At 38.3% G+C, this 26,254-nt stretch overlaps 1 protein-coding gene across 3 annotated transcripts in view; it reads left to right on the top strand.

The window, feature by feature from the left end:
- The window catches only part of SLC25A13 (solute carrier family 25 member 13), a 199,605-nt gene that overhangs the window by 84,150 nt on the left and 89,201 nt on the right, over positions 1-26,254 (top strand). For all 3 annotated transcript variants that reach the window (XM_025380033.1, XM_025380034.1, XM_025380035.1), the window contains one exon: positions 19,101-19,240. In XM_025380033.1, the coding sequence (XP_025235818.1) occupies positions 19,101-19,240 (140 nt within the window). The remainder of the gene's footprint in view (positions 1-19,100; positions 19,241-26,254) is intronic.

Raw genomic sequence — 26,254 nt, forward strand, 5'->3', positions numbered from 1 at the left:
TCAGAAGGCTGAGGCAGGAGAATCGCTTGAACCCAGGAGGCAAAGGTTGCAGTGAGCCAATATCACGCGCGAAACTCTGTCTCAAAAAAGAAAAAAAATTTATTTGGTTTCCTCCAGGTCGGGAAGATATTCTCCTATGTTATCTTCCAGAAGTTTGTTTTCCTTTCAAATTTACATTTTAATCTTTCTAGAATTTGTTATATTTTTGCATGGTACTAAAGGTAAAGGTCAAGATTCTTCCCTGGCCCCCTTCCCCAAGGATATGTAGATCACCTGGCACCATTTATTAAAAAGGTCGCTCTTTTCTTTATTGCACTGCAGTGGTGCTGCTATTGTAAGTCCAGTATGAGGCTGTATCTGAATGCTCTATTCTTTTTATATAATTGTAAATTCTCCACTAATACTATACTATCTTAATCACTGTAGCTTTATAAGTCATATCTGGTTAGGCTTTCAACTTTATTCTTTAAGATTATCTTGGCTATTCTTGGCCCTATTCACTATCAAAACAATTTTAGAGTAAGTTGTTAATTTCCACAAACATCCTGCTGGGATTTCACATGCTATTGCCTTCAATATGTATAATATCTATATGTATACGTATAAATAAATGTTTTATTCCTTTAGAATTTTTAAAGTTTTTAAATAAAAGTTTATTTAATAACAACTGTTAGTCTGTCTATATCTCACTACTCTGGAAATTTAGAGTAGATGAACACTGCAAATTTTGAAAGAGAAAGGAACACATACATCTATGTTATTTGTTATCTAAAGATGCTAGTACATGTTTACAATTTTGCAGATAGGACTACTGCCAAGGATGAATCAGTGCTAAGTGCCTCAGACGGAGGATAGTAGAATCATGAGCTGAATTTTATATTTGAAATAACATATAAGCATTACCTTCTTAAAAGTTCATAAATATTTCAGTAGATGTATTTTACTACATATTGAATATAATGCATTTAAAGAAACTTCAGAATTCTGTGAGTTGGACGTTACCAATACTGTCAAATTTTGGTTATCATAGTGGACAGGAGGGGTGTTCAAAAGGAGTAAATCATGGTGGACGACAAGCAGGGTAAGAAGAGGGGAGAGAAAATGATATTAATGGCCTAGTCATTTATAACCAAAGCAGAATAATAATAAATAAGGGAATAAAGTGTCATTATATTAATTATAAATCTGTGCTATTATATGAGGAGATATTTACATAAATTTGTTTGAAATTTAATGTATTTTCTCTTAGTGTGTGGAATGTCAACATAGTTTTCTTTTTCTTTCTTTTCTTTTTTAAAGTGTTATTTTTTGTAATGGATATGGGTGGCAAACTTTTTCTATAAGGCTAAGATAATAAATGTTTTGGTGCAGTCCCTATGGAAAATAGTTATGGAGATTCTGACAAAATTTTAAAAATAGAAGTGCCATATAATCCACCAATCTCACTTCTGGATATTTATCCAAAAGAATTGAAAGCAGGATCTTGAAGAGTTATCAGCACTCTCATGTTCATTGCAGCACTGTTCGCAATAGCCAAATGTGGAAATGACCTAAATGTCCATCCACAGCTGAATGGATAAAGCAAATATATATACATATGATAGAATATTATTCAGCCATAAAATCCTGCCATATATGACAACATGAATGAACCCTGAGGACACTACGAGTGAAATAAGACAGCCACAGAAGACAAATACTACATGATTCCACTTATATGAGGCACCTGAAATAGGCAGAGTCATGGAATCAAAGAGTCGTGGCTGCCAGGGGCTATGGGGAGGGGGAATGGGGACTGACTAATCATCTGGCATAAAGTTTTGGTTAAGCAAGATGAATAAGTTCTAGAGATCTCCTGCACAACGTGTGTTAATAGCTAATGATATTGTTTTGTACACTTAAAAATCTACTAAGGGTAAATTTCGTGTTAAGTGTTTTTTTCCACCAAAAAAAAAGATTTTTTTTTTTTTGAAAGAGGTGAGGGAATTGGTCATGTAGATATGGGGATGGAGGTGGGGAGACTGTCCCAGGCAGAAAATAATAGCCATTTCCCAGGTTCTAAGGACAGAGTCTGTTTGATACATTTGAGGAACATTTTAGGCAGAGAGACTATGAACAAGTACAAAAAATATGATGTCAGGGTATCCTATTTATAATGTAAAGCAGGCTAAGTGGGTAGAAAGCATGGAAGCTATCTGAGCAGATCTAGAGGAGTGACTGAAAATGCGTTAATACTGAACTGGCATGATATGGGCTGTGTATTCCATGAAGTGTTGGAGCTGTGGGGATCTGGAACTGATGGCCACTTTGGAAGTGTTACAAACAGTGGAGGCTGGGAATAACAGAGGCATGGACTGGAGTCATATCTCGGGACCCCACCTGGGCCCGCCTTCCCTTCCCTTCCCTTCCCTCCCCTTCCCTTCCCTTCCCTCCCCTCCTCTTCCCTCCCCTCCCCTCCCCTCCCCCCTTCCCTTCCCTCCCCTCCCCTCCCTTTCCCTTCCCTTCCCCCCCCACCCCACAATGTCTCTGTCACCCAGGCTGGAGTGATCTGGGCTCACTGCAGCCTCAGCATCCCTGACTCAAGCCATCCTCCCACCTTAGCGTCCCGAGTAGCTGGAACTACTGGTGGCGCCGTCATGTCCAGCTAACTTTATTTTTATTTTTGTAAAGATGAGTTTAACTATGTTGCCCAGGCTTACTTCAAACTCCTGGGCTCAAGCAATCCTCCCACCTTGGCCTCCCAAGATGCTGGGATTACAGGCATGAGCCAATGCACACTGGGCTATTCCTGAGAGCTAATCTGTTTGACTTGGCTCCCGATTGGCCATGGGTGAGAGGAAGGGGGTCAAAGGAAAGGCAGGATGACCAGGTGGTAGCTACTGGTCTTGTTCTGTTCCCAAGACTTGTGGTTTTACATAATCTCATGAGAGAAGTAAGGTAACCATCATTTTTATTTTTAAATACATGCCAACCTCTGGGCTAAATACTTCTGGTATAATTTATTGTTTAATTATTGTAGCCTAGAAGGTCTATACTATTATAATTCTCATTTTCTGAAGAGGAAATAGGCATGGGGAGGTTGAGTCAGTGGCCACAGTCATAGTGTTGCCTGTGGTGGAGCTGGGAGAGCAGCCTGATCCTGGCTGACTGTTCTTCACTGTGTCACACTGCCTCCCTCTGGTGTTGATACTCATGCTTTTGGAGTGAGCCCACCATAATCCAGACAGGTGTCAGCCATTGTGGTCTCAGTCTATATCAGACATTAGAAGGATTTAATATTTTTCACGAAGTAAAGAGCAATAGGCAAATGCCTATGGTGGAAAGTAATAAGGAAGATAATGTACCTGACTTAGAGTTACCAGTGTACATAGAAAGTTGCCTTGGTTCCACCTATCTGGATAACTTGTTGAGATGCACACAATGTGAGTTTTACCCAGAAAAGCTTTATCTTTTTTATGAACAGAATTCTGACTGAAGGGGAGAATCACAGGACGATAGGGAGGGGTGAGGAGATGGCCCGTGTCCAGGTTGAGGAGAGAGGGGAACCATAGTAGAGGAGGCCCTTGATTGAGGGGTGCAGCTTAAGAGACCTAGGTACTTGGGAGGGTGGTTGTCAGGGCACCAACGACAGGGCCGGGCCTTTAAGCAAGAGTAATTATTTCATATAAGAAGCAATTAGGAGTCACCACAAGGTCTTTGGAGGACAGGGATAGAATCAGAATGATGCTTGGAAGAGATGATTTTTGAGTTGACTAGAGTGGGGCAAAGCCAGAGGCACCATGTCAGTGATCATTATTTAGGCTTCACTGTATCTGTGTGAAGCCAGTTGATAGTCATCCCACTTTGTGAGTGGAGGAGCTGAAAGTCAGGATTTGGAAGGACTTACCTGGTGTGTGAGCAGATTGGTACAGACATGTTGAGTGATAGTTTCTCAGACACTTTCCTGTTACTGTATTTCTTATTTAATATTGCAGGGAGAGCAAAGCATTTCCATTGTGGATTTTGAGAAAGAGTACCTGTGTGGATGTGTGGGTGTATTTAATGAAACTGTTGATCTGAACTCTTTGGCATATATACCAGTGCTTTGTCTTATAATGCTAATTTAAGACATTACCTATTCCTACTTACTGGTATTTCTTAAGATGTTGTACTGCAGTAGACCACATTAATAGCCTAGCTCCACAGTAGCAGAGAGCTCGAATGCTACTTTTTTTTTTTTTTTTTTTTTTTTGGAGACAGAGTCTCGCTCTGTTGCCCAGGCTGTAGTGCAGTAGTGCGATCTCAGCTCACTGCAAGTTCTGCCTCCCGGGTTCAAGCAATTCTCCTGCCTCAGCCTCCGGAGTAGCTGGGACTACAGGCGCATGCTGCCATGCCTGGCTAATTTTTTTGTATTTTAGTAGAGATAGGGTTTCACTGTTGTTGCCCAGGCTGGTCTCAAACTCCTGAGCTCAGGCAATCCACCTGCCTTGGCCTCCCAAAGTGCTAGGATTACAGGCATGAGCGATCGAGCCCCGCTGAGAGCTTGAATACTACTTTTATCTGAAGAAAGTCACAATTAGACCCCCTGAATATTCAAAGTATGTTCTATACAATAACCAATTTCTTAGGTTAAACTCCAAAATGTTTTCTTGCATTATGCTATTACATGTTTTTCTCTTCCTTTGACTTTTTTTAAATTAATTTTTCAGTACACTGAACAAGATTTCATGAAATAGATTTTATGTGCAGTTTTGAAGTTATCCTTAATACGTGAATGTAACCCAATTTCATTATCCAAATGGTGGTGGTAATGATGGTATGTGCATGTTTATGTTCTGCAGTTTTTAATTAAACATTAAAGTCAAGAGTTCGCAACTCTTTGCCTAGATAAGTATCAGGGAGTCTGTGAATGGCTATGATTGTAATATTTTGTCTAAATGAGCATTTTTTTTTTTCCTGGGGAAAAATTGCATAGGTTTTAGCAAATCTCGCAGAGGTCAGTGACCTGCCCTTTAAAGATAAAAGCTGCTTTTTATAGAGGGGCAGTTGAACTAGTAGACATATATCTTATTTAAGACTTTTCCAGCATTGCTGTTAAAAACATTCATTGTAGAATAGCTTATGTATGACTTCAAAATGTAATGATAATCAGTTTTTGGATGCCTTTTGATTTTGGATATATGAAGAAATAAAATATATCAGACAACCTATATATAATATAAGAGACAGACTGGAAAATACATTTTTCTGTAAATGAAGTAAATGTAGAGTAACTAATGAATTATTAAAAATACAGAAAGAACCGGGCACGGTGGCTCACACCTGTAATCCCAGCACTTTGGGAGGCTAAGGCAAGCGGATCACAAGGTCAAGAGATCGAGACCATCCTGGCCAACATGGTGAAACCCGGTCTCTACTAAAAATACAAAAATTAGCTGGGCATGGTGGCACGTGCCTGTAGTCCCAGCTACTTGGGAGGCTGAGGCAGGAGAATCACTTGAACCCAGGAGGTAGAGGTTGTGGTGAGCCGAGATCACACCACTGTACTCCAGCCTGGTGACAGAGCAAGATTCTGTCACAAAAATAAATAAACAAAATAAAATACAGAAAGAACTGTTTGGTTGGCTGGCTAGTGAGACCTCTGAAAGGGAATTGGTTCTGATTCACATGAAGACCAAAATGGAAGAAACTAGTGTACACCCTATGCCGCATTGGGAGGCCTGGGCTCGCTTGCCACTGCAGCTCTGCCAGTTAGCATGGAGTCCAAAAGAAACTGGTCCAGTCTTGCCCTTTATTGGAAACTACAGTGGCCTGTTGTCCTTAAGTCTTCGTTATTGAAATATATTGCAAGTTTAGTTACTATAGAGAAGTGTTTCTTGTTTATGTTAATAAGTGGCATGTGAAAAAGGACTCTCCTAAGAGAGAATCATAAAGACTAAAACTTTTAATTTATTAAGGCTCTGAGAAGTCCTGTGGAAAAATAAATATATTTAACTTTGTTTAAATTGGAGTTTAGCAAACTTATATTTGCACCAACTTTTCTCTCGTGTCTCTCACTAAACAAAACCCACAGAACCGGGGTGATTTCTAAGCTAGTTAATTCTTAATTCTAAGCAAGTCCTCGGTTAGTTAATTCTCTGACATGGATGTAATTGTTTGGAGGAACCCTTTCTGAGTTCAAGTTAGACCGTGTCCAGGAACACCTGCTATGATGAAATTGGTGTGCTTTGGGAAAATGGGTAGGCTAGATGACATTAGGAAATGTGTGGAAACACCCACTCAGTCACTTCGATTCAGGTTGCAGAAAATGATGGGAGTTGAAAGTATGGAAATGAGAAGTTTCAAAGTTAAGCACTTAAATTTAATATTAAATATATAAAGCTAGAGGAATGCTGGTATTGGACTGGAAGAGGGCAGACTTTACCTATCATTTTTAAGCTTGCTGGAAAGGAAGGTCATTTGTTGGTGTCTTTGTAAAGACACTTGGAAAGTGAAATATTCGAAAAGTTAGCTGGGGGGTAAAATGGTGAAGAATCGGAAGAAATGTTACTTGGGGAAAGTTATTTATTAATATTGGTTCTGATTTTGGTATTTCACAAAAATAATGTGTCATTTTGATGAAAGAAAAATATTGCCCTACAGTAGATTTTATTTTATTATATGAGAGGTGAAGAGGGGACTGAATATGTTCTCTTACACATGCTTACATCCCAAATAGAGAGTAAGAATTTCTAATAAGAACAGTATGAGTTTTGAAAGTAAATAACCTCTGTGTTGATAAGAACTGTGGCATGCCTGGGTACTGAGTATCTTTTCCAGAGATCCTAGAGACTGTTCAGAAACTGTTCCAGTTCATTGGGTCAAAAATCCACTATTTATGAAGAGCTAAATACGGATTTGCACGATTGACCATAATGGCTTCAATTTTGAAAGACAGTAGTATCAGAGAGCACTTCCAGTTGGTGGGATAATTTAAGAATTGCCAATGCTCAAATGGCTAAAATATTGTACTTTTTGCTACTTCATCACTCCATTTTAAAAATAGAGAGCGGGAGAAAAAAAGGCAGACCTGTTGAGAAGGTAGAAGAATGTCAGTTGGAGAGTAAATCAAAATAACCATGTGAAGCCACTCCTTAGTTAACTACTGCCTGAAGGTCTACTGTTCCTTAGAAGCCTTTCAGGATGTGGAGAGACTGGACTGGGGGCTGCTGTCCCTGTGCGTGCATGTGCACCTGTGTGTTCGTGTGTGCATGTGTGTGTGTATGTGCATGTTCACGTGCATGCGTGATGAAGGGTGAAGAGAATTTGTGAATAGGAAAGAAGGTGTAGAGAACAGAAAGCTAACAGAAAATCCTAAAACTTAGAGCCCTAGGAAAATTTGACTATTTTAAACTAACTGTACTGCTCATTTAAAAATAGGAAAATTATACCATTCTTCTTTTGGTATAAGAGAGAGATAAAAATACAGTTTTTCTAAATTGGAAAATTTGCTGTAATCTTGTTGCTAATGACTGATTTCTTCCAACAGTTGCAATGCAGTTTTTGCTCTGATAGGTTGATAAAGGAAACAAAATCAAGAACATATTGGAAGTTCTCAGAGAAAATTACAGTTTAGGTATATGTTGGGGGTGGATACTTAGACATTTTAATTGAAATAAAGCAGTTTTATACTAATATGGGATCACTGTGGGTGTACATTTGTAGTACATCTGTTCTTGAAACATTTAAGTAGGGTTAAATGTATGTTAATGCTTTTGCAAGAAAATTTTTTATAACATCTGTCTAAGGAAACTAGCTTAGGAAATAGGTTTTTTAAAACAATATAGATATTATATTTGCATCTAGAGAGTGAATTAGGACTCTGTAATGCTTTAAGAATTTTAAAACATTGATTGTATTCTCTAGTGGTAATGAAAGTTAACAATAATTAACACACAACAGATGATTAAAGCAAGCTTACACATCTGGAGAGTGACCACAGTCTGCTATATGCCTCCAAACACCATTTTAATTGACCTACTTTTGATATTATGAAAGGCTAATAATGATTTATTCTACCCAGTTGAAAATGCTTTTTCTAGCAGATAATTGGAAACATCTCAGTTGGCCCCTCTGTTGATTTAGTTAGTGTGTGTGACAGAGATGGTTAGTATCTTACGCTAGATATCTGCCAGCCTTGAGCCATTTTGTTGTTGTTGTTGACATCACAGTCACTGTGATGACTTAAATAGTGTATAAATCTTGAGAACTGATAGATCTGTCAGATTATAGAGGAGGAGGGATTCTTATCAATGAGGCAGACCATGGGTTCTCATTGTGATAGTGTAGAATGTTGGTTAACTGTGGACTCCCTGGCTGTGTCTCAAATCTACTGATTCAGAATTTTTGGGTGTGGGGCTTGGGAATGTGTTTTAAACAAGCTCTCCAAGGGAACATAGTTCATACTTCAAATGAACAATGGCTGAGTATAGTTTATGGCTTTCTTTCATGGATGAGGAAACAGGCCTAGAGGGGAAAAGGTGACTAGTTTCATAAGAATCACAACTTTGACTTCTGGCACTAGAAGGACAGGATTCTTTCCTGAATGCCACATGACCTTAACTCAGGCTAGTTCCATTCCTAAATACAGTTTTAAATTAGCCCTAATTTTTACATACACCAATACCACATATGACTTTAGTATAATATTTGGCTCAGCTTGGCTGTGTGTGTGCTTATTTTTTGAAAGATACCTATCACCACTGTACCTACATGCTCAGAATAATAGTAATAATAATAAGTTTACAGGGCCTTACAGGGAACTCAATTTTAATGTGCAGTACTTATGCTCTACTTACTATGTTTTAATGGCAACCATTTTCCCCCTAGAAGTTTCTTGAACGACTCTGAATTGTAGCCAGAATACTTCTTTCCTCTTCAAACCCTTAGCTGTGATTAATGTAAAAAGGCACTTGTCAAAAGGGTTTGAAATGGCAACCTTGATATTGGAGCATATGGCAGTAGAGATAGGTCTGCATCCACTTACTCCATTATGTTATTTAATGTATGAATTCAACAATTTGTCTTTTGCTCCCTGCTTAAAAGATGATGGCCATAGAAGCTGGTTGTTAACCATATCAGCAGGGTGGAATATTACTTCCCTTAGAGGAAAACCACAACTTTCTTTGAGGATTTAGCATGCATTAGAAAAAGCATGAAACTGTTCAGAGATAAAGTGCTGGGTCGTTCAGCAGTCTCTCTTTGCCTCCAAGAGGGGTTACTTTTATGTTTAACACAAACATCCCTTTTGTGTTTATTGTATTAATGGAATTTTTAAAATCCATGAGAAAGAGAGAGAGATTATGGTTTAGTGTTTGAAATAATATAGCTTGATGAATCTTTTTTATTTTAATGGGAGACTCTTTTTCATAGATATGCTGCTTCAAAAAGTGAATCTTTTTTGAAATTAAAATGCATTAATTTAGTTATTCTGTTTGGAAACAAAAACATTGAAAGTTAAAATTTGCATAAGTGAAGACCTTGATGATTTCAGATTATAGTGTGGTGGAGGTTAAGGAATAAGAGTCCATAGAATTTGTAAAAACAAATTCAGTCTAACCACTTAATGGCATGTGCAAGTAATTTGCCAATTAAATATTTCTAGTGTCTGAAAGATCTTCAGAGAAAAGAGTGGAGGTTCTTAATCTTTCTTAATTTTATACTTTAAGAAACATAATAGAAAATTACTTAGTTTTTGATCACTTTTCATTCAAAATTTTAGTATATGAGCTCAAGAAAGGGTGGATTTTAAATATTTGGGGGAAATTATTGCTTTTTGAGAAATTAAAAACTATGATACTTCCAAATCACACTGTGCTCATTTAAAAAATAGTATTTGTAAATATTTGGTGCCCAGATAATAATTTTCATTATAATTAAGGTTTTACACTTTGGAATTTTATGATTTTGGTGGTCACCTACTATGTTTAGAACATTGTACTAGTCATGCTTAGCTCCAGAACAACTGTCTAAGATAGATATTCCCATTTTAAGACTGAGAGAACTGGGTCAGAGTAATTTACCCAGGGTTACTCATTAGTAAGAGGCAGATCTCTGACAGTTCTAGGTGTTTTTTAAGAAAACTTTTTTGAGATATAATTTACCCATTTAAAGTATATAATTCAATGATTTTTAATATATTCACAGATTTGTACAGTTATCACCACATTCAATTGTAGAACATTTTCATCAACAAGAAACCTCACACCACACCTTGGCAATCACCACTCCCTTCCATCCAGTCCCTCCATCCCCTGGCAATTGTTAATCTACTTTTTCTATATGGATTTGTCTATTCTAGACATTTCATGTCTAAAATGTGGGCTTTCATGATTGGCTTCTTTTACTTAGGATAATGTTTCCAAGGCTCATCCATGATGTAGCACATACGTTATTCCTTTTTATTGATAAATAATATTTCACTCTGTAGATATAGATAGGTCACATTTTATTTATTAATCAGTTAACAGGCATAAGAGTTGTTCCCAGTTCTTGGCTATTATGAATAACATTGCTGTGAACATTCATGTACGTAGTTTGTATGGACATATGTTTTCATTTCTCTTGAGTATATTCCTGAGAGTGGAATTGCTGAGTCATATTGTAATTCTATGTTGAACTTTTTGAGGAACTGCCAGACTGTTTTCCAAAGTGGCCACACCATTTTCTTAAGTATATGCCCACCAGCGGTATTTGAGGGTTGCAGTTCCTTCACATCCTCACCAACACTTTTTATTATCTCTTTTTGATTATAGCCATCGTAGCAGAGTGAAGTGGGTGTCTCATCGTGGTTTTGATTTTCATCTCCCTGATGGCTAATATCTTTTCATGTGCCTCTTGGCAATTTGTATGCTGTATTTGGAGAAATGTCTGTTCAGATCCTTTGCACATTTTTAAATAGGATTATGTGTACTTTTATTGTATTGTGAGAGTTCTGTGTGTATGCTAGAGTTCCTTATCAGATATGTGATTTGCGCAGTTTTTCTCACAGTGTACAGGCTGTTTTATCTTTTTCTTTTCTTTTTTCTCTTTTTTTAAAACTTTTTTATTTAAGTTCAAGGGTACATGTGCAGGTTCATTATATAGGTAAATTTGTGTCATAGGGGTTTGTTGTACAAATTATTTCATCACTTGGATATTAAGCCTAGTACCCATTAGTTATTTTTCCTGATCCTCTCCCTCCTCCCACCCTTTACCCTGTGGTAGGCCCCAGTGTCTGTTGTTCTCTGTGTCCATGTTTTCTCATCATTTAACTCCCACTTAAAGTGAGAACATGTAGTATTTGGTTTTCTGTTCCTGCATTAGTTTGCTAATGATAACGGCCTCCAGCTCCATCAACGTTCCTGCAAAGGACGTGATCTCATTCTTTTTTTATGACTGCATAGTACTCTTTGATGTATATATACCACATTTTTTTAATCCACTCTATCGTTGATGGGCATCAAGGTTGATTCTACCTCTTTGCTATTGTGAATAGTGCTGCAATGAATGTACACATGCTTGTGTCTTTATAATAGAATGATGTATATGCCTTTGGGTATATACCCAGTAATGAGATTACTGGGTTGAATGGTATTTCTTTTTTTAGGTCTTTGAGGAATTGTCACACTGTCTTCCACAGTGGTTAAACTAATTTACACTTCCACCAGCAGTACGTAAGCGTTCCATTTTCTCCACAACCTCACCAGCATCTGTTATTTTTTGACTTTTTAGTGGCCATTCTGAGTGGTATGAGATCATAACACTTTCTCTTTTTTTTTTTTTTCTTTTTTGAGGCAGAGTCTGGCTCTGTCATCCAGGCTGCAGTGCAATGGCGTGATCTTGCCTCACTGCAACCTCCGCCTCACAAGTTCAAGCAATTCTCCCTGCCTCAGCCTCCTAAGTAGCTGGGATTACAGGCACGTGCCACCACGCCTGGCTAATTTTTGTATTTTTAGTAGAGACTGGGTTTTGCCATGTTGCCCAGGCTGGTATTGAACTCGTGACCTCAGGTGATCTGCCCGTCTTGGCCTTCCCAAAGTGCTGGGATTACAGATGTGAGCCACCATGCCCGGCCGTTTTAACACTTTCTTAATGGTATCCTTGGAATATAAAGTTTTAAATTTTGATGAAGTACAATTTATTTATTTTTTTTCTGTTGCTTGTAGTTTTGGTGTCAACGAAACCATTTCCTAATCCAACATCAAAAAATTATGTCTATACTTTTTTTCTAAAATTTTCTTGAAAATATGCCTATATTTTCTTCTAAAACTATTCAGTTTTAAGTCTTGTAGTTAGGTCTTTGATTCATTTTGAGTTAATTTTTGTATACAGGGTGAGATAGGAGCCCAACTTCATTATTTTGCATATGGATATTATCCCTGAAGCAGTTTTTTCTTATTGTCTGTTACCTTTGTTGGAAATCACTTGACTATAAATGTGAGGGTTAATTTTTTTACTCTCAATTTCATTCTGTTGTACTCTGTATCTATCTTATACCGGTACTACAGAGTCTTGATTACTCTAGCTTTATAGTAAATTTGAAATCCAAATTTGTGCCAGGCGTGGTGGATCACGCCAAGTTATTGTTTTTGAAGCTACTGTAAATTGAGTTTTTTTTTTTTGTTTTTTTTTTTTTGAGATGAAGTCTCACCCTTGTTGCCTAGGCTGGAGTGCAATGGCACAATCTTGGCTCATTGCAACCTCTGCCTAGGCAATTCTCTTGCCTCAGCCTCCCAAGTAGCTGGGATTACAGGTGCCCGCCACCATCCCAGCACTTTGGGAGGCCGAGGCAGGTGGATCACAAGGTTAGGAGTTCGAGACCAGCCTGATCTAACATGGTGAAACTCTGCCTCCACTAAAAATAAAAAATTAGCTGGGTGTATAAAAGCGCCTGTAATCCCAGGTACTCAGGAGGCTGAGGCAGGAGAATCACTTGAACCCGGGGGGCAGAGGTTGCAGTGAACCGAGATTGCCCCACTGCACTGCAGCCTGGGCAACAGAGCAAGACTCCATCTGTTCTTCTTTTTCAAGATTGTTTTGGCTCTTCTGAATCGCTTGAATTTTCATAATGGATTATTGGATCAGTTTTCCAATTTTTGCAAACAAGCCAAGTAGGATGTTGATAGGGATTACATTGAATCTATAGATCATTTTAGGGAGTATTGCCATTTTAAAATTAACTTTGGAGAGTTTTGCCATCTTAACAATATCAAGTCTTTTAATCCGTGAACATGGGATTTATTTAGATTTTCTTTAGTTTCTTTCAGCGATGTTTTGTAGTGTTTAGAGAATCAGTTTTGCACTTAAACTTTGTTAAATTTATTTCTAAGTTATTGTTTTTGAAGCTACTGTAAATTGAGTTTTTTTTTTTTTTTTTTTTTTTGATGACGTCTCACCCTTGTTGCCTAGGCTGGAGTGCAATGGCACGATCTTGGCTCATTGCAACCTCTGCCTAGGCAATTCTCTTGCCTCAGCCTCCCAAGTAGCTGGGATTACAGGTGCCTGCCACCATGCCCAGCTGATTTTTGTATTTTTAGTAGAGACAGGGTTTCACCATGTTGGCCAGGCTGGTCTCAAACTCCTGACCTCAAATGATCCACCCGCCTGGGCCTCCCAAATGCTGGGATTACAGGTGTGAGCCACAGCGCCTGACTGAGTTGTTTTTTAAATTTCATTTTTGGATTGCTTATTTCAAATATACAGCAATCAGTTGATATTTGTATATTGATTTTTGTCTTCCAACCTTGCTAGACTTATTTATTAGTTCTAATAATTTTTTAGTGATTTCTTAGGACTTTTCTGTATATAAGATAATGCCATCTGTGACCCAACTTTTAAAGGTCTCAACTCTTTTCACTATAACCATACCCTGTAGCCTGGGAAACTTACTAACTTGGGAGAAATAGGTTGACTTTTTGAGGTTATCTTTAGGAAGGAAACAACTGCCACTTTGTCTTCTCATGATGTAAACAAATGCAGCAGACTTTTAAGATGGAAACTTTTGTAGAGAAAGCAAAGTCCCATAAATAAAAGGATCCTTGAGCTTATTTGGTGAGGTCTTACTTTAAATAATATCATTATTATTTGGTGATATTATGGGAACTACAGGCCTTCCAAACATAGCTTGTTTGGCACAGACTGAAATAACAACAATTATATTTTACTTTAAAAAATAAGCATTCTAATTTGGCTTTACTTTTAGGAGGAGTGGCTGAACTAAGAAAAATATGACTTTATATATCCGAAATATATACTAGTGCTACATGCACATTTTAATGCTAATTTAGTTTTGTTTCTCTGCCTATATGACCTCAACATGGGGAAAAGAGTTTAAGACTTGTAGTTTAAACCAGCAGAGACCTCTTCTAATTATTTTTACGTTTGAGATAGATCTAGAAGGTGGTTCTTACCTGAAAGTCTTCCACGACTGAGTTACGAATTATTCTGAACCAAGTAAGCAACTAAAAAGGCTAAAACATTTTGGGTTTCTTTTTTCCTTTCCAGGATTGCAAGTTAGGTTTGGAATGGTCAGGGAATGGTAAGGGTTTAGTGAGAGGGCAACTCTAAGTTTGACTCCTGGAGTCTTTCATGGTAAAGCTCATGGAATTGCCCATGTGGGAGCCAGAGTATAGAGTAGAACTGGGCTTGAAAATCGCTTTGGATTTTCATTTCTGATTTTTCAGCTATAAAATGAGAGCTGAAACTTGTTCTCTTACCTCTCAGAGCCGTACAAGACATAGAGAAATCTTAAACAATCAAATGTTAAGTGAGAAAGCTATTAGTGCCTCCTAAAAGGAGAAAATAATATTAACCTGAGGTAATATTATAATGTCTCCCAGAGGGAGGGAGAAATGCAAGGAACCCATAGTGATTATTGAGTTTATAGATGTTTCTATTCATGAGCCTGCAGGGAAACGTAGAGACCAAACATTTCAGAAAATGAATGCCCCAGGATGATTCATTAGAGCAGAATGAAATATTCAGAAACTTAGGAGTCTATAAAATATTTTTGGAGAAAATGTGTGAGTTTTCCAGAGGAACAAGATTCATTATTTTGTTTTAAAAGACTTTATCAGTTGTGAGATGAATAGAAATATTGGTAGGTTTCCTTTAATCTTTTGCATATCATTTGGCTTGTCCAATTAGAATGGCTTGACAATCTTATGATATTTGAGTATATAATCCTGCTAGATAGGTCAAGAGAGTAAAAAGTAAATTTTGTAGAAATTGTGCCAAGTGGTAAACAACTTCAGATCTTTTTTTCCCTGCAGAGTCCCATGGCCAACTGTTCTTTCCATAGCAAACTTTTCTTCACCATAAACATAGCATCGTGCCCTGGGGGCTTTAAAATAATGTTTGCTACTGGCAGGTGATGCCAGTGTCTGTGGCTACCTGGAACAGGATCTCTCATGTCTCAGTGATCCCAGGTGGCTTTGGTCCAAAGCACTGTAACTGGACCTTTGATTCACTTCAAAAGAAATGAACCTTTCTTCATACCGTTGATCTCCATTGAAAAGCTCCCTCAAAGGTCCCTCTCAGTAAATCCTTGACAGCTTTCGGGGCCCAGATCATGGTTTATCTGCTCCAACAAACTTTTCTCTCTCACTTCTCTTCTTAAATCTCCATTTCCTTGCCATGAGGCCGCCCCGTGGTTTAGTGCTGATACAGTGTACTGTTTGAATCTGCTGTTGAATTATTTCTCATGTATTAGACTTGGATATAGCCTCATACCTTTTACTACCCTTCTTCTTCCCACAGGCCTAGTACAGTGCATGCAAGCTGTGCTACTTAGAAGGTTACTAGCTAGCTAGCTAAGCCCTGACATTCCTACAATAGCCAGCGTGTTGGAACAGTCGCAAAGCTAATAATGGGCCTACATTCTCAGGGTCATGTGGTTGATACACTGCCCAGTTTCAGAAGGCACCAGTCACGTGGACCATGAAGTGAATGCCATCCACTGGAGTTGTGCAGCATGGGAGCCCTGAGTGACCTACGTCTACACACGATCTGTGTTTACACATTCCTGCATTACACTGCTTGGTCTGGAGAGTCTTCTTTACCTCCTTCCTTTTAAATTTTTATCCATTTCAGTGAGAAGTTAAAAATTAGGAGTGAATCTAACCCTTCCATGCTCCCAGATAATGCTTTCAGACTGAGGTCCTGGATGCTTGCATCAGAAAAACCTGGAGTGCTGACTAAAATGCAGTTTTTTCAACCCCTCAACATGTTTAAATCACTTTAGGACTAGGCCTGGGGATTTTGATAAACGATGTTGACTGATGATTTGTATGCAGTGCACTGAAGTGTTGAGAAATGACTGTTGAATAGTTTCTCAGCAAGGGAAACTGTAGTGCCCCAAAGGGTTAATACCGCTGTCCTTAACCTGTTGCATTATCTATTGTAAACTTTTTCTGGTTCATTTAAATTCAGCAACTACTTAGTGAGCAGTTGCTCTCTGCCTACCACTGTGCCAGCCATAGTGGTAGAGTCAGATGTGAAGAATGGGGTCTTTGCTGTGAAGGGGCTAATAATCAATTAGGAAATAAAACTTGTGCAATAAATATGCACAAACACATTAATATATGTGCATACATATGCATACTATATAATGATTTAGATAACATCATATGGAGATCTTTTATATACATCTAGTATAGTATACTCTAGAAGATTTATAGAGAGATCTTTTTTCAAACAAATCATTATTGGTACTACAGGCCTATAGGATTGTCAGATTTTAGATCTGAGAGATATCTTAGGGATAATGTATAACTCTGTCCTGCAGAGGAGATTTCAGTACATCAGCCAGGCATTTCGTAGAGATACACATACTCTATGGTATAGTCCAAAAAACTATAGCGTTCAGAGTTTCAGATTCAAATGTGAGCTCTAGTAAGCAGCAAATGGTAGTAAAAAGTAAACTTTAATTATAGATAAATAAGATTGTTGTTTATGGTGAGACACATTTTACATGCATTCACTAATTTTAGAAAAACTTAAACCTACTTTTATGTATATTTATAATTTTAGACCATATAAATATAAAAATGGATAATAAGTGCCTTAGCTTTATATACCAACTATTTAGTAAATACCTTCTGTTACTTTCTATGGGAAACAGAGATTGAAGGAGAGATCAAGAAGGGGAAAGATCTTATTTTTGACAATTATCCTATGATTATTACGTTAAAACTTTATTTCACTGGAATGCTTGGCAGAAAGGAATCTTTAAGTTAACTGAGGATAAACCAGAAAACCATTTTTTCTTGCATATTATTTCTCTCAAATTTTATTCTAGTATAAAATTTTATTTATAGTGTGAATTTTTTTTCTTTCGGTCACATCTTTATCATTTGAACATTATTTTTGTTAGATAATTTATTCATCTAAATTAGAAAGTTATGGGAGCCTTTATTAAAACTTTATTGGGCCTGCTTCCTGCAGAGATACAGACACTTAGACCTGGAAAGGAGCCACAGATTGTCTCGGTTAATATGTTTTGCACCGAAGAAAGTCATGTTTTATGATATTAAGGGACTTAGAGCCATTAGAACAATATCTGGCACATGGTGAGTGCCCAATAAACTTTAGCTCCTATTAGTAGAATTTGAATCCAAGTCATTTGAATTTTAGTTTGGTGATTTCTTTTCAGAAATCTTCTTCTACTTAATTCCTTTTATTGACCCCTGGTCAGACTCGCTGATAATCTTTTTTTTGGTTTGTTTTTCCTTTAAATCCTAATTCTGGATTCACTTCATTTTCCTTATATCTTACCTCTTTTTTCCCTAAAAGTAAAGAAGACAGAATAAATTCAGTACTCGTACTTTAAAACTTTTAATTGTCCTCATCAGGGCCAGTCTGAGGATTTCTGCCACCTTTTATAAAATTTCATAAAATTTATGCCCAGCATAATCCTGATTTTTACTGCCTTCTGTGTGCAAATACACACCCAACCTTATGCTAATGGTGGCACTACTGTTTCTTCATGGCGAGGCTTTAAACATTTCCGGAAACTTTAAAAACATAGAATAAAAACTGTGGGTATAATGGGGGTGGGAGTAGGAAATTTGGGGGGATACCATAGACACATATGCCAAAGGTTTTGGCACTTTTCAGAAGACTAAATAACTTTCTTCTTGTTTCTTTTTTTGTTTTAAATAAAAGCAAAAGAGAAAAAAGGTATCAAGACAGTTTGCTCATAAAAATGAGGTTTGGTAGATATATTTAAAGATGTGAAAGCCAGGAAAAATTACTAATATGCTAATAATTTGCATTTTGTCCACTCTTCAAACACACACTTTTATTGAGAGGAGGAGGCTAAAAATAAAAACATTAAGCTTTAGAAAAGTAAGGTTTTTCATGTTGGGTTTTTCTTTTCTCTGTCAGTCCTCTTACAGTTTTTCTGTAGAGGCTAAAAGAGATCCTAAGGCAGGACCAGCACCTTCAGTGACCCATCTAAATGGGATTGTTTGAACAATTTGAGAACTCTTGGGTCAAGCCAAAAGAGTGCAGTAGAAAGTGAAAGACTTGGGCTGCCGCCGGCTTTTCTCCCCATTTTCTTTGTCTTTCAATGCAGCTCGATAAATTGTTGGACTTTTTCAAGCACAGAAACAGCCTTAGGGGTGTTAAATATGTATGTCAAATTTTTCCTGATGGATTTCTAAATCTTCCAAAAACTTTTAAATAACTTGTTAAAGGCTATATGTAACACTTGTATCTTGTGGTATGTGTGTTTGTGTATGTATGTGTTTCCTGCCACTAAGATTGAATTCTCTCCTCCATACCTAGAAAATAATCATTAAACAAATGAGATGATAATAGTTTTAGCTTACTACTTGGGTTTCCTACAGCTTTTAGGTTGTGTGTATGTGTGACTTCTTGATTTTCCCCCCCTTTATTTTGTTTGGTGGGATTTTTGACCTTGATTTCTTAACTGATTCCTTGAGGATTCTTTTATTTCTGCCATAGTTTGTAATCTCTGTGTCTGTTTAAAATTAAGTTACTTTTTTTAGTAAGAAAAAGTGATATCCATTCAATAACAGATTTTATCAGAAAGAACCTGATTTACTTTGTTTTAATCAACCCGTCTTTTCTCTTTTCAGAGGATGTTAAGCAAGTTTTTGGACAGACCACAATTCATCAACATATTCCATTTAACTGGGATTCAGAATTTGTGCAACTACATTTTGGAAAAGAAAGAAAAAGACACCTGACATATGCGGAATTTACTCAGTTTTTATTGGTGGGTCTAGCTCTTAAAAAGTTAAAAGGGTAAATAAGTAAACCTGGAATCAAATTGTATGTAAAAGTCCTGATTTGAGTCTTGAACTGTGATTTACTACACACTTTCTAGCCTGGCAAAACTGTCCCACTGGGAAGTATTTCTTTATTAATATGTTGAAATCATAGAATTAAATAGGATTTCCACAGATTTATGTAGAACTCCTTCAGGTTTAGAAGGAATACACATCGAGGCCCCGGGAAATCAAGTGATTTCCTCAAGGTCACTTAGGTCAGGAGGGGCAAAATTTCAACTTAAAATTTTGGCTTGTGACTGGCTATGTTACTGCTTACCAGTATTTTGTTTTCCCCTGGAAATGGACAGATTTGTCTTCAGCTTCAGAATCATTTCATCTGACACCTTTTATAGATAAGACACTAGTCTCAAATTTGGCTGCATATTGGAATCACCTGAAAGCTTTAAAAACTAATGTTGCCTCAGTCCCACCTCTAGAGACTAGATTTAATGGAGGCAGGGGGAAAGCCTGGGTATTTGGGGGCTATTTAAAGTTTCTTGGGTGGCCCTAATGGAGAACCACTGTGCCAAGGGCACTTGCGCACTTGCTTCCTTTGGGTTAACCACTGTAGGAGTTGTCTACATTTCTGGGGTGCACTTTCCCTAACCCAGTCCCTGCTGCCCTTTTCTTGTGACCCCCTTCCCCCACCCATATGATCATATCATTGGGCTACTGATGATGCAAGGTGAAGAGTATTCACAAAATATGATTATAACTTAACTTTCCTTCAGCAGCATTATTTAAAAATACTTTAAATACAACATTATCATTTAGTCACTAAAGGTCAATATCTATAGGCTATATAGATGTTTATACTTTTGCTTTGTTTCTACAGTTACATTTTATTTATACTTTATTAAATATATTTAAAACAACTCATGTAAGGGGACTCATTTGGTGTGTTTAAATTTTGAGTCTTGAGAAAAATTTTAAATTCTTTGTTACTAGAAATGTCCTTAGTGGGTATCCTGGTGCCCCTGGGTTTTTCGTGTGTTCCAGACCTTGCCAGAGCCCTCTGGGGAGTGGTTGGAGTCCTGTTCTGGATGGAGGTGGAGGGTGCATGGGTTGTGGTGCTCACTTTGTAAAGATTTTGTAGTGTCCATTCTTAGCAACTAGCATTTGCGATAGGTTAACTTCAATAGGTGCTTCTCTTTTTGACTTTTAATGGTGTTATTAGATTCATTTAATTTGTCCTGCTGTCTAGTTTGCTTTTATTTTCCAGGCCTTTGGAAACATAAAACAAGATGCCCTAAACCTGCCTTTGTACTTTTTAAAAACAAAGCGTTAATGTCTGTGAATCCCTGTTTTCAGTTCTCTGTAAACATAAATCTACTTACATAACTCAGATGGAGAGTGTAATGTGAGTTGCTGGATTTTTGCTGCTGTTTCAACAGGACATTGTTGTGCTATAGGAGGCAGTATTCATTTTGATGAGGAATAATTACAATAATGTTATTGAGACAAATGCCTCAAATTGACTTTATGGAACACAGCCTAATTAACTTTTAATCTTAATAGGATGTTAGCAGTAGTAAGGATGATCGTGTTTCCTCCTCTAAGCAAGTGTCAATTATACTGAATTGAGTCGATTTTCAACTGCTCACAGCAGCCTCTAGGCCTTCCTCCAGATACAGGGAAGCCAGAGTCCAGGATTAAGTAACTCGGGGATTATGGTTATGTTTCCAAACAATTTGTAAGGCATTCACTTAAATTTGACTTCATTCTATAATGGTAAATGGAAGCATCCCACAGTGTCCTGCGTGGGATGATTCTGTCTCTGTAGCCAGAATAGAAGTACTGAACTTTTACTAGATTATAATGGTTATAGTGGTTAATGATCTCAGTCAGGGCCTTGCTTTGTGTCCTACTCCAGACCCAGACTTACAGGAATTAATGGATGGACCATGATAGGCTTTACCTGAATGCCAGTTTTAATGTCTGCCATTGGGTTCCTTTCTTCCTTCCATTTCAAATGTTTTGTTTGCTTCATTTGAACTCTTTTCTGAATGCAGGTAGAGCTTCAGACCTCTACTTCAGATGCTTTGTTTGCTTCCTTTGGGCTCTTTCTGGATACAGGTAACTTCTTAAAGATATTAGTGAATTTAATCTCCTGTGTTTCAGGCTCTTGCTTTGTCGGGCAGGTATCCGCCTTTCTGCTCTAGGGCAGGACTCAGAAGCAGGCACCAGCTTCCTGGCTGATGCCAAGGCTGTGAAGGCAGATGCTTGGTTGCTTGAAATGTGAACGAGCTGCCACCATGCATGCTGCTACCTGTCACATGATGAGGAAGGGGAGCAGCTGTAGGGACAGCCAAAAAGTGCTTGTGATTTCAGGGAACCTATGTGGCATGTAGAGACAGCACTCCTCTATTCCGCTGAGGGTCCCGAGAAGGTAGCTCAGGTTGTTTCCAGCCAGCACATTACCTGTGCTTATATATGTGTATACATGTGTGTGATTGGTGCGGCAGTATAGTTCTCTGCATTTCCATTTTTTTTTTGTCATTTAGTAAATGTTTTACTATATCTAAGCAAGTGTGAGCTTCTGAGAAACCACCATGTGGCTGTGAGGATCTTACCTGGGTCATGTGTTTATCTGTGTAGAGTCTGGACAGGTCCCCCACTCGCTAAGGTGTTGACAGTCCTGGGCATTGCTTACATGGTGAGCTGCTATGTCCTTTTCTGTGCTTTGGTTGTAAAAGTCATAAAGTGGTGAATCAATTTGATATGATTTGAGCTAAACTTGACTGATTTGTACTTTGCAAGTGGTAAGTCAATTTGATATTATTTGAGCTAAACTTGACTGATCTGAACTTCGCATCTAGTAGCATTGAAGCAAGTGGCAGGGATACAAAGCCTCCTTCCTGTAGTCTTCTCCCTCATTGGAATGGAAAGATTTTGGCAGGGAGTGGGGTCGCATTTCTCTTACCCCATTATTTATACTGTTACATCTGTTGCTTGTATTTCTTAATGCCCAGTTAACTTCATCTCCATATAACTTCATGATTGATGGTATGTGTGAATGTGAATACAGTTTTATATGTGGGTATGTATGTGTATTTTTTTTTTTTTTTTTTTGAGACGGAGTCTTGCTCTGTCACCCAGGCTGGAGTGCAGTGGCCGGATCTCAGCTCACTGCAAGCTCCTCCTCTCGGGTTCACGCCATTCTCCTGCCTCAGCCTCCCGAGTAGCTGGGACTACAGGCATCCGCCACTTTGCCCGGCTAGTTTTTTGTATTTTTTAGTAGAGACGGGGTTTCACCGTGTTAGCCAGGATGGTCTCGATCTCCTGACCTCATGATCCGCCCGTCTCGGCCTCCCAAAGTGCTGGGATTACAGGCTTGAGCCACCGCGCCCGGCCCATATGTGTATTTTAAGATAGTCTATAAACCTTTCCACGTATATCTACTCCAAGCTCCTAGAGCAAAGCTCTAATTTTATAGCTGCTAGATTTAAAATAGATTTTAATATTATTTGTATTTTAGAAAATAATTTGGAGAAATTTTTCTATTCTATATCTGATGGAACTGCAGTTGATAAATAGTATTAATAGGCTGGGGGCAGTGGCTCACGCCTGTAATCCTAGCACTTTGGGAAGACGAGGCAGGTGGATCACGAAGTCAGGAGTTTGAGACCAGCCTGGCCAACATGGTGAAACCCTGTCTCTACCAAAAATACAAAAAAATTAGCTGGGCGTAGTGGCATGTGCCTATAATCCCAGCTGCTCGGGAGACTGAGGCAGGAGAATCACTGAACCCAGGAGGCAGAGGCTGCAGTGAGCCGAGATCAGGCCACTGCACTCAGGCCTGAATGACAGAGCAAGACTCCATCTCAAAAATAAATAAATAAATAAATAGTATTAACATAAAACTCGGTATTTTTTTTGTGTTGTGATTATTACTCATGTTGGGCAAACCATCTAATTCAGCAAATATTTGCTGAGCATGTCGGGTTGTCAAGAGAGGACTTGTGCACAGGGTTGAAAGGTGCAGAGACTGTAACTCTTGAGACACTCATAATTTGAAAATCTAGAAATTGTATCTGGGTATATCCACCTGACAGTGTGAAAGGAGCAACTACAAGTAAACATAAAATGTTTGCCCTATGAGTTTGTTGTTTTGTAGCAAAAACCCTTAAAGGTTTGTAGCATAAACCCTAATGGCAGGTACTCAGATCCTTTACCAACATTTTTTCCTTTTTCTTTTCTTTTTTTTTTTTTTTTTTTGAGACAGGGTCTCACTCTGTTACCCAGACTAGAGTGCAGTGGTGCATTAGCGCTCACTACAACTTTCAATGCCAGGGCTCAAGTGATCCATCCGCCTTGGCCTCTCGAAGTGCTAGGATTATAGGCATGAGCCTCGGTGCCCAGCCTGCTTTGCCAATTTTTTTTTTTTTATTGGGTGAATGTCATAGGCACTTGAGGGCACAGAAAGAAAGGTTTCTAAAACTTTTCTGCTAAATTATTGTGTAGTCAGTACTGAGTCACTTTCAAAAAAGTTACAATAACTAGTATCTCTATGATGTTTGTAATTTACAAAATGCTTTTAAATATTCTGTTTTTGATAATAGCATCCTCTCAATACCCTAAAAGGTAATTATCATTATCACCTATTATACGCAAAAGAATAAACCTACTCTATGGTAAAATTTTGCATTTCCCAGTAATTTTCCAGGGAAATGGCCCGTAGCTTTCATTATGTTTCCAAAGAAGTATCCCAAAAAAGTGGTAAAGAGCAGCTGTTCTAGAGCTTAGCTTCTGCAGTCAGATGACAGGTGTGTGAAGAATTCAATAATACATTGCTGTTCCCACTCTATTGCACTGTCTCCAGGCCTAAGGCTATAGATAGCTATTTTCTGTTCCTAGAAGTTACCATGCATCTGAATGGCAGTGCCCAGTCATGCATTGCTAAACATCTAGCATTCCTGACCCCTACCCGTTAATTGCCAGATGTGATCATCAACAAGTTCTTAGTAAGGGTGCATAGTACTATCATTTCCAGGATTTTTTGTTTGATACTGTTTTATAATCTTGGGTATATATTTTACACGTAATTATTTTAATTTGATAACAGTCTACACATAGGAGTTTCCAGTGGTTCCAATCTCAGGATGGAAAAGTCTAGGATTACTACCAAATTCCATATTTCTGTTAACTGCAACAACACTGTTATTAGCTACCTATCATATAGCATTTTCCAGCTAAGAAAGTTCTTGTACTTGTATTAATATTTGTCCTTACAGTCACCTTAGGTGTTAAGCTAAGTAAGGCAGTTGGCATTGTTTCCCTATGAAAGCTGAGTTAACAGAAGCCTAAGGAAGTGTTCTGGATTTGTTCAAGATTAGACAGGTGGATTTGAAGTTGAAATTAATTTTTCTAAATCTCTGGCAGTTTTTTTTTCCCCCAAATTTTAGTGTAAAAATTATCTGAGGTGCTTACTTAAAAATACAGAGTCCCAGGCCTCTCCACCCGCTCCCCACCCAAGACTCAAATTTAGTAGTGCTGAATAGGGCCTAAGAAGCTGCCTTTCCAGTAAGCATCCTGAATTGCGATGCTTTGGATGGTTCAGGAAACACATTGTGGCAAACTTTGGTCTGGACTAGGCAACCCCGAATGTGTAAAGGTAAACGTTTGGCTCTTTATCCTAAGACTTATGGGAAGCCTGTTGAGGCAAACCTCATCAGATTTGTGTTTCAGAAGGATCACTCTGCTATTGTGTGGTAAATCTAATGGAGAGGGACATGACCAAGGAGAGGGAGACCAGTTGGTTACCTTTTAACCCAAAAGTCAAACAACTGTGGTCTCGGTCGGATGGTAACAGTGATGGACCAGAGTAAATGGAGTCAAGAGAACCTACAGGGATAGGCCAGACAAGACTTCATGATTTAATGGGACGTGGACAGTCAAGGATTTGCAGAACTCAGTGTTGACTCCTGGGTTTTAGGCTTGGGCTAGTGGGAGGATGGTGGTGTTTCACTGACATTGGAAGCATAGGAAGAAGAGGAGGTTTCAGGGAGGGGCTACAGAGTAGTGCTTTATATGTAAGAGCTGTTCACATGTGTGTTGGTGTATTGGCTCTGCTGCCTCTTTTCAGTTCTTTGTTGTTGAGATGATCTACTGTAGGAGCCCTATCTACAGCCCCTGTATACTTGGACTTTTTGAAGGCATTTTGTTTTGCATTTTATGTAGCTAGGAAATTTCTTCTGTTTCCAGGGGTCATCTGCCTATTGCTCTAAAAGCATCATCCAGAAATTTGCAATGCTCTGAATTGGTGGAGAGGCCCGATTTTGAGGTTGCGGATTCCGTTGGCTAGCCAAGAGACAGGATAGCTGACCTGAGAGGGAATGAGGCTAAAAATCCTATCTAATGTCTTCTCATCAAGTAGAGTTTAAGAATGAGGTTACCTGACCCAACAGAGAGCTCTAATCACAAGGGCATGAGTATTTTATCATAGTTTTATTCTGGTCCTCATTTTGCCAGAAGAGGATAATGAAACCCAAAGACATGAATTGTAGTAAATAGAGCTAGGAATAGAACCTGGGGATCAAAGCTGTGTCTGGCATCCCAGACTGGTCATTCATATTAGTAAGGATCCTTGTCCTCACATCACGAATCCTGTGTTAACCTGGTTGGATGCCAAAGCATACCCATGCTAGTTGTGCAACTGAACAATTTTGGTTCTTTTTAAGAAATCAGATTAACCATTATTTTGGCTTCTTGGTCAGCACAGTGTAGAGGTCAGCCCAGTTCTTTTCTGTGTAACATGAACATTTTGGTTATTTAGATCCTGAGTCCTAGAGAGTAGAACTGTAGAAGCCTGCTGCTCCCAGGTGTTGGTAGTTGCCACATGTCCCTGTACAAGGCAGAGATTCGCTGCTGCTGGTCAGCTGTGGTCTTGGCTTTATACTCACCATCAGTTACAGTTTGCTACTCTATTTGTCATAGCATCCTGGTATAAGGCAAAAATT

The sequence above is a fragment of the Theropithecus gelada genome, chromosome 3 (assembly GCF_003255815.1).
Source record: "Theropithecus gelada isolate Dixy chromosome 3, Tgel_1.0, whole genome shotgun sequence".
NCBI lineage: Eukaryota > Metazoa > Chordata > Mammalia > Primates > Cercopithecidae > Theropithecus > Theropithecus gelada.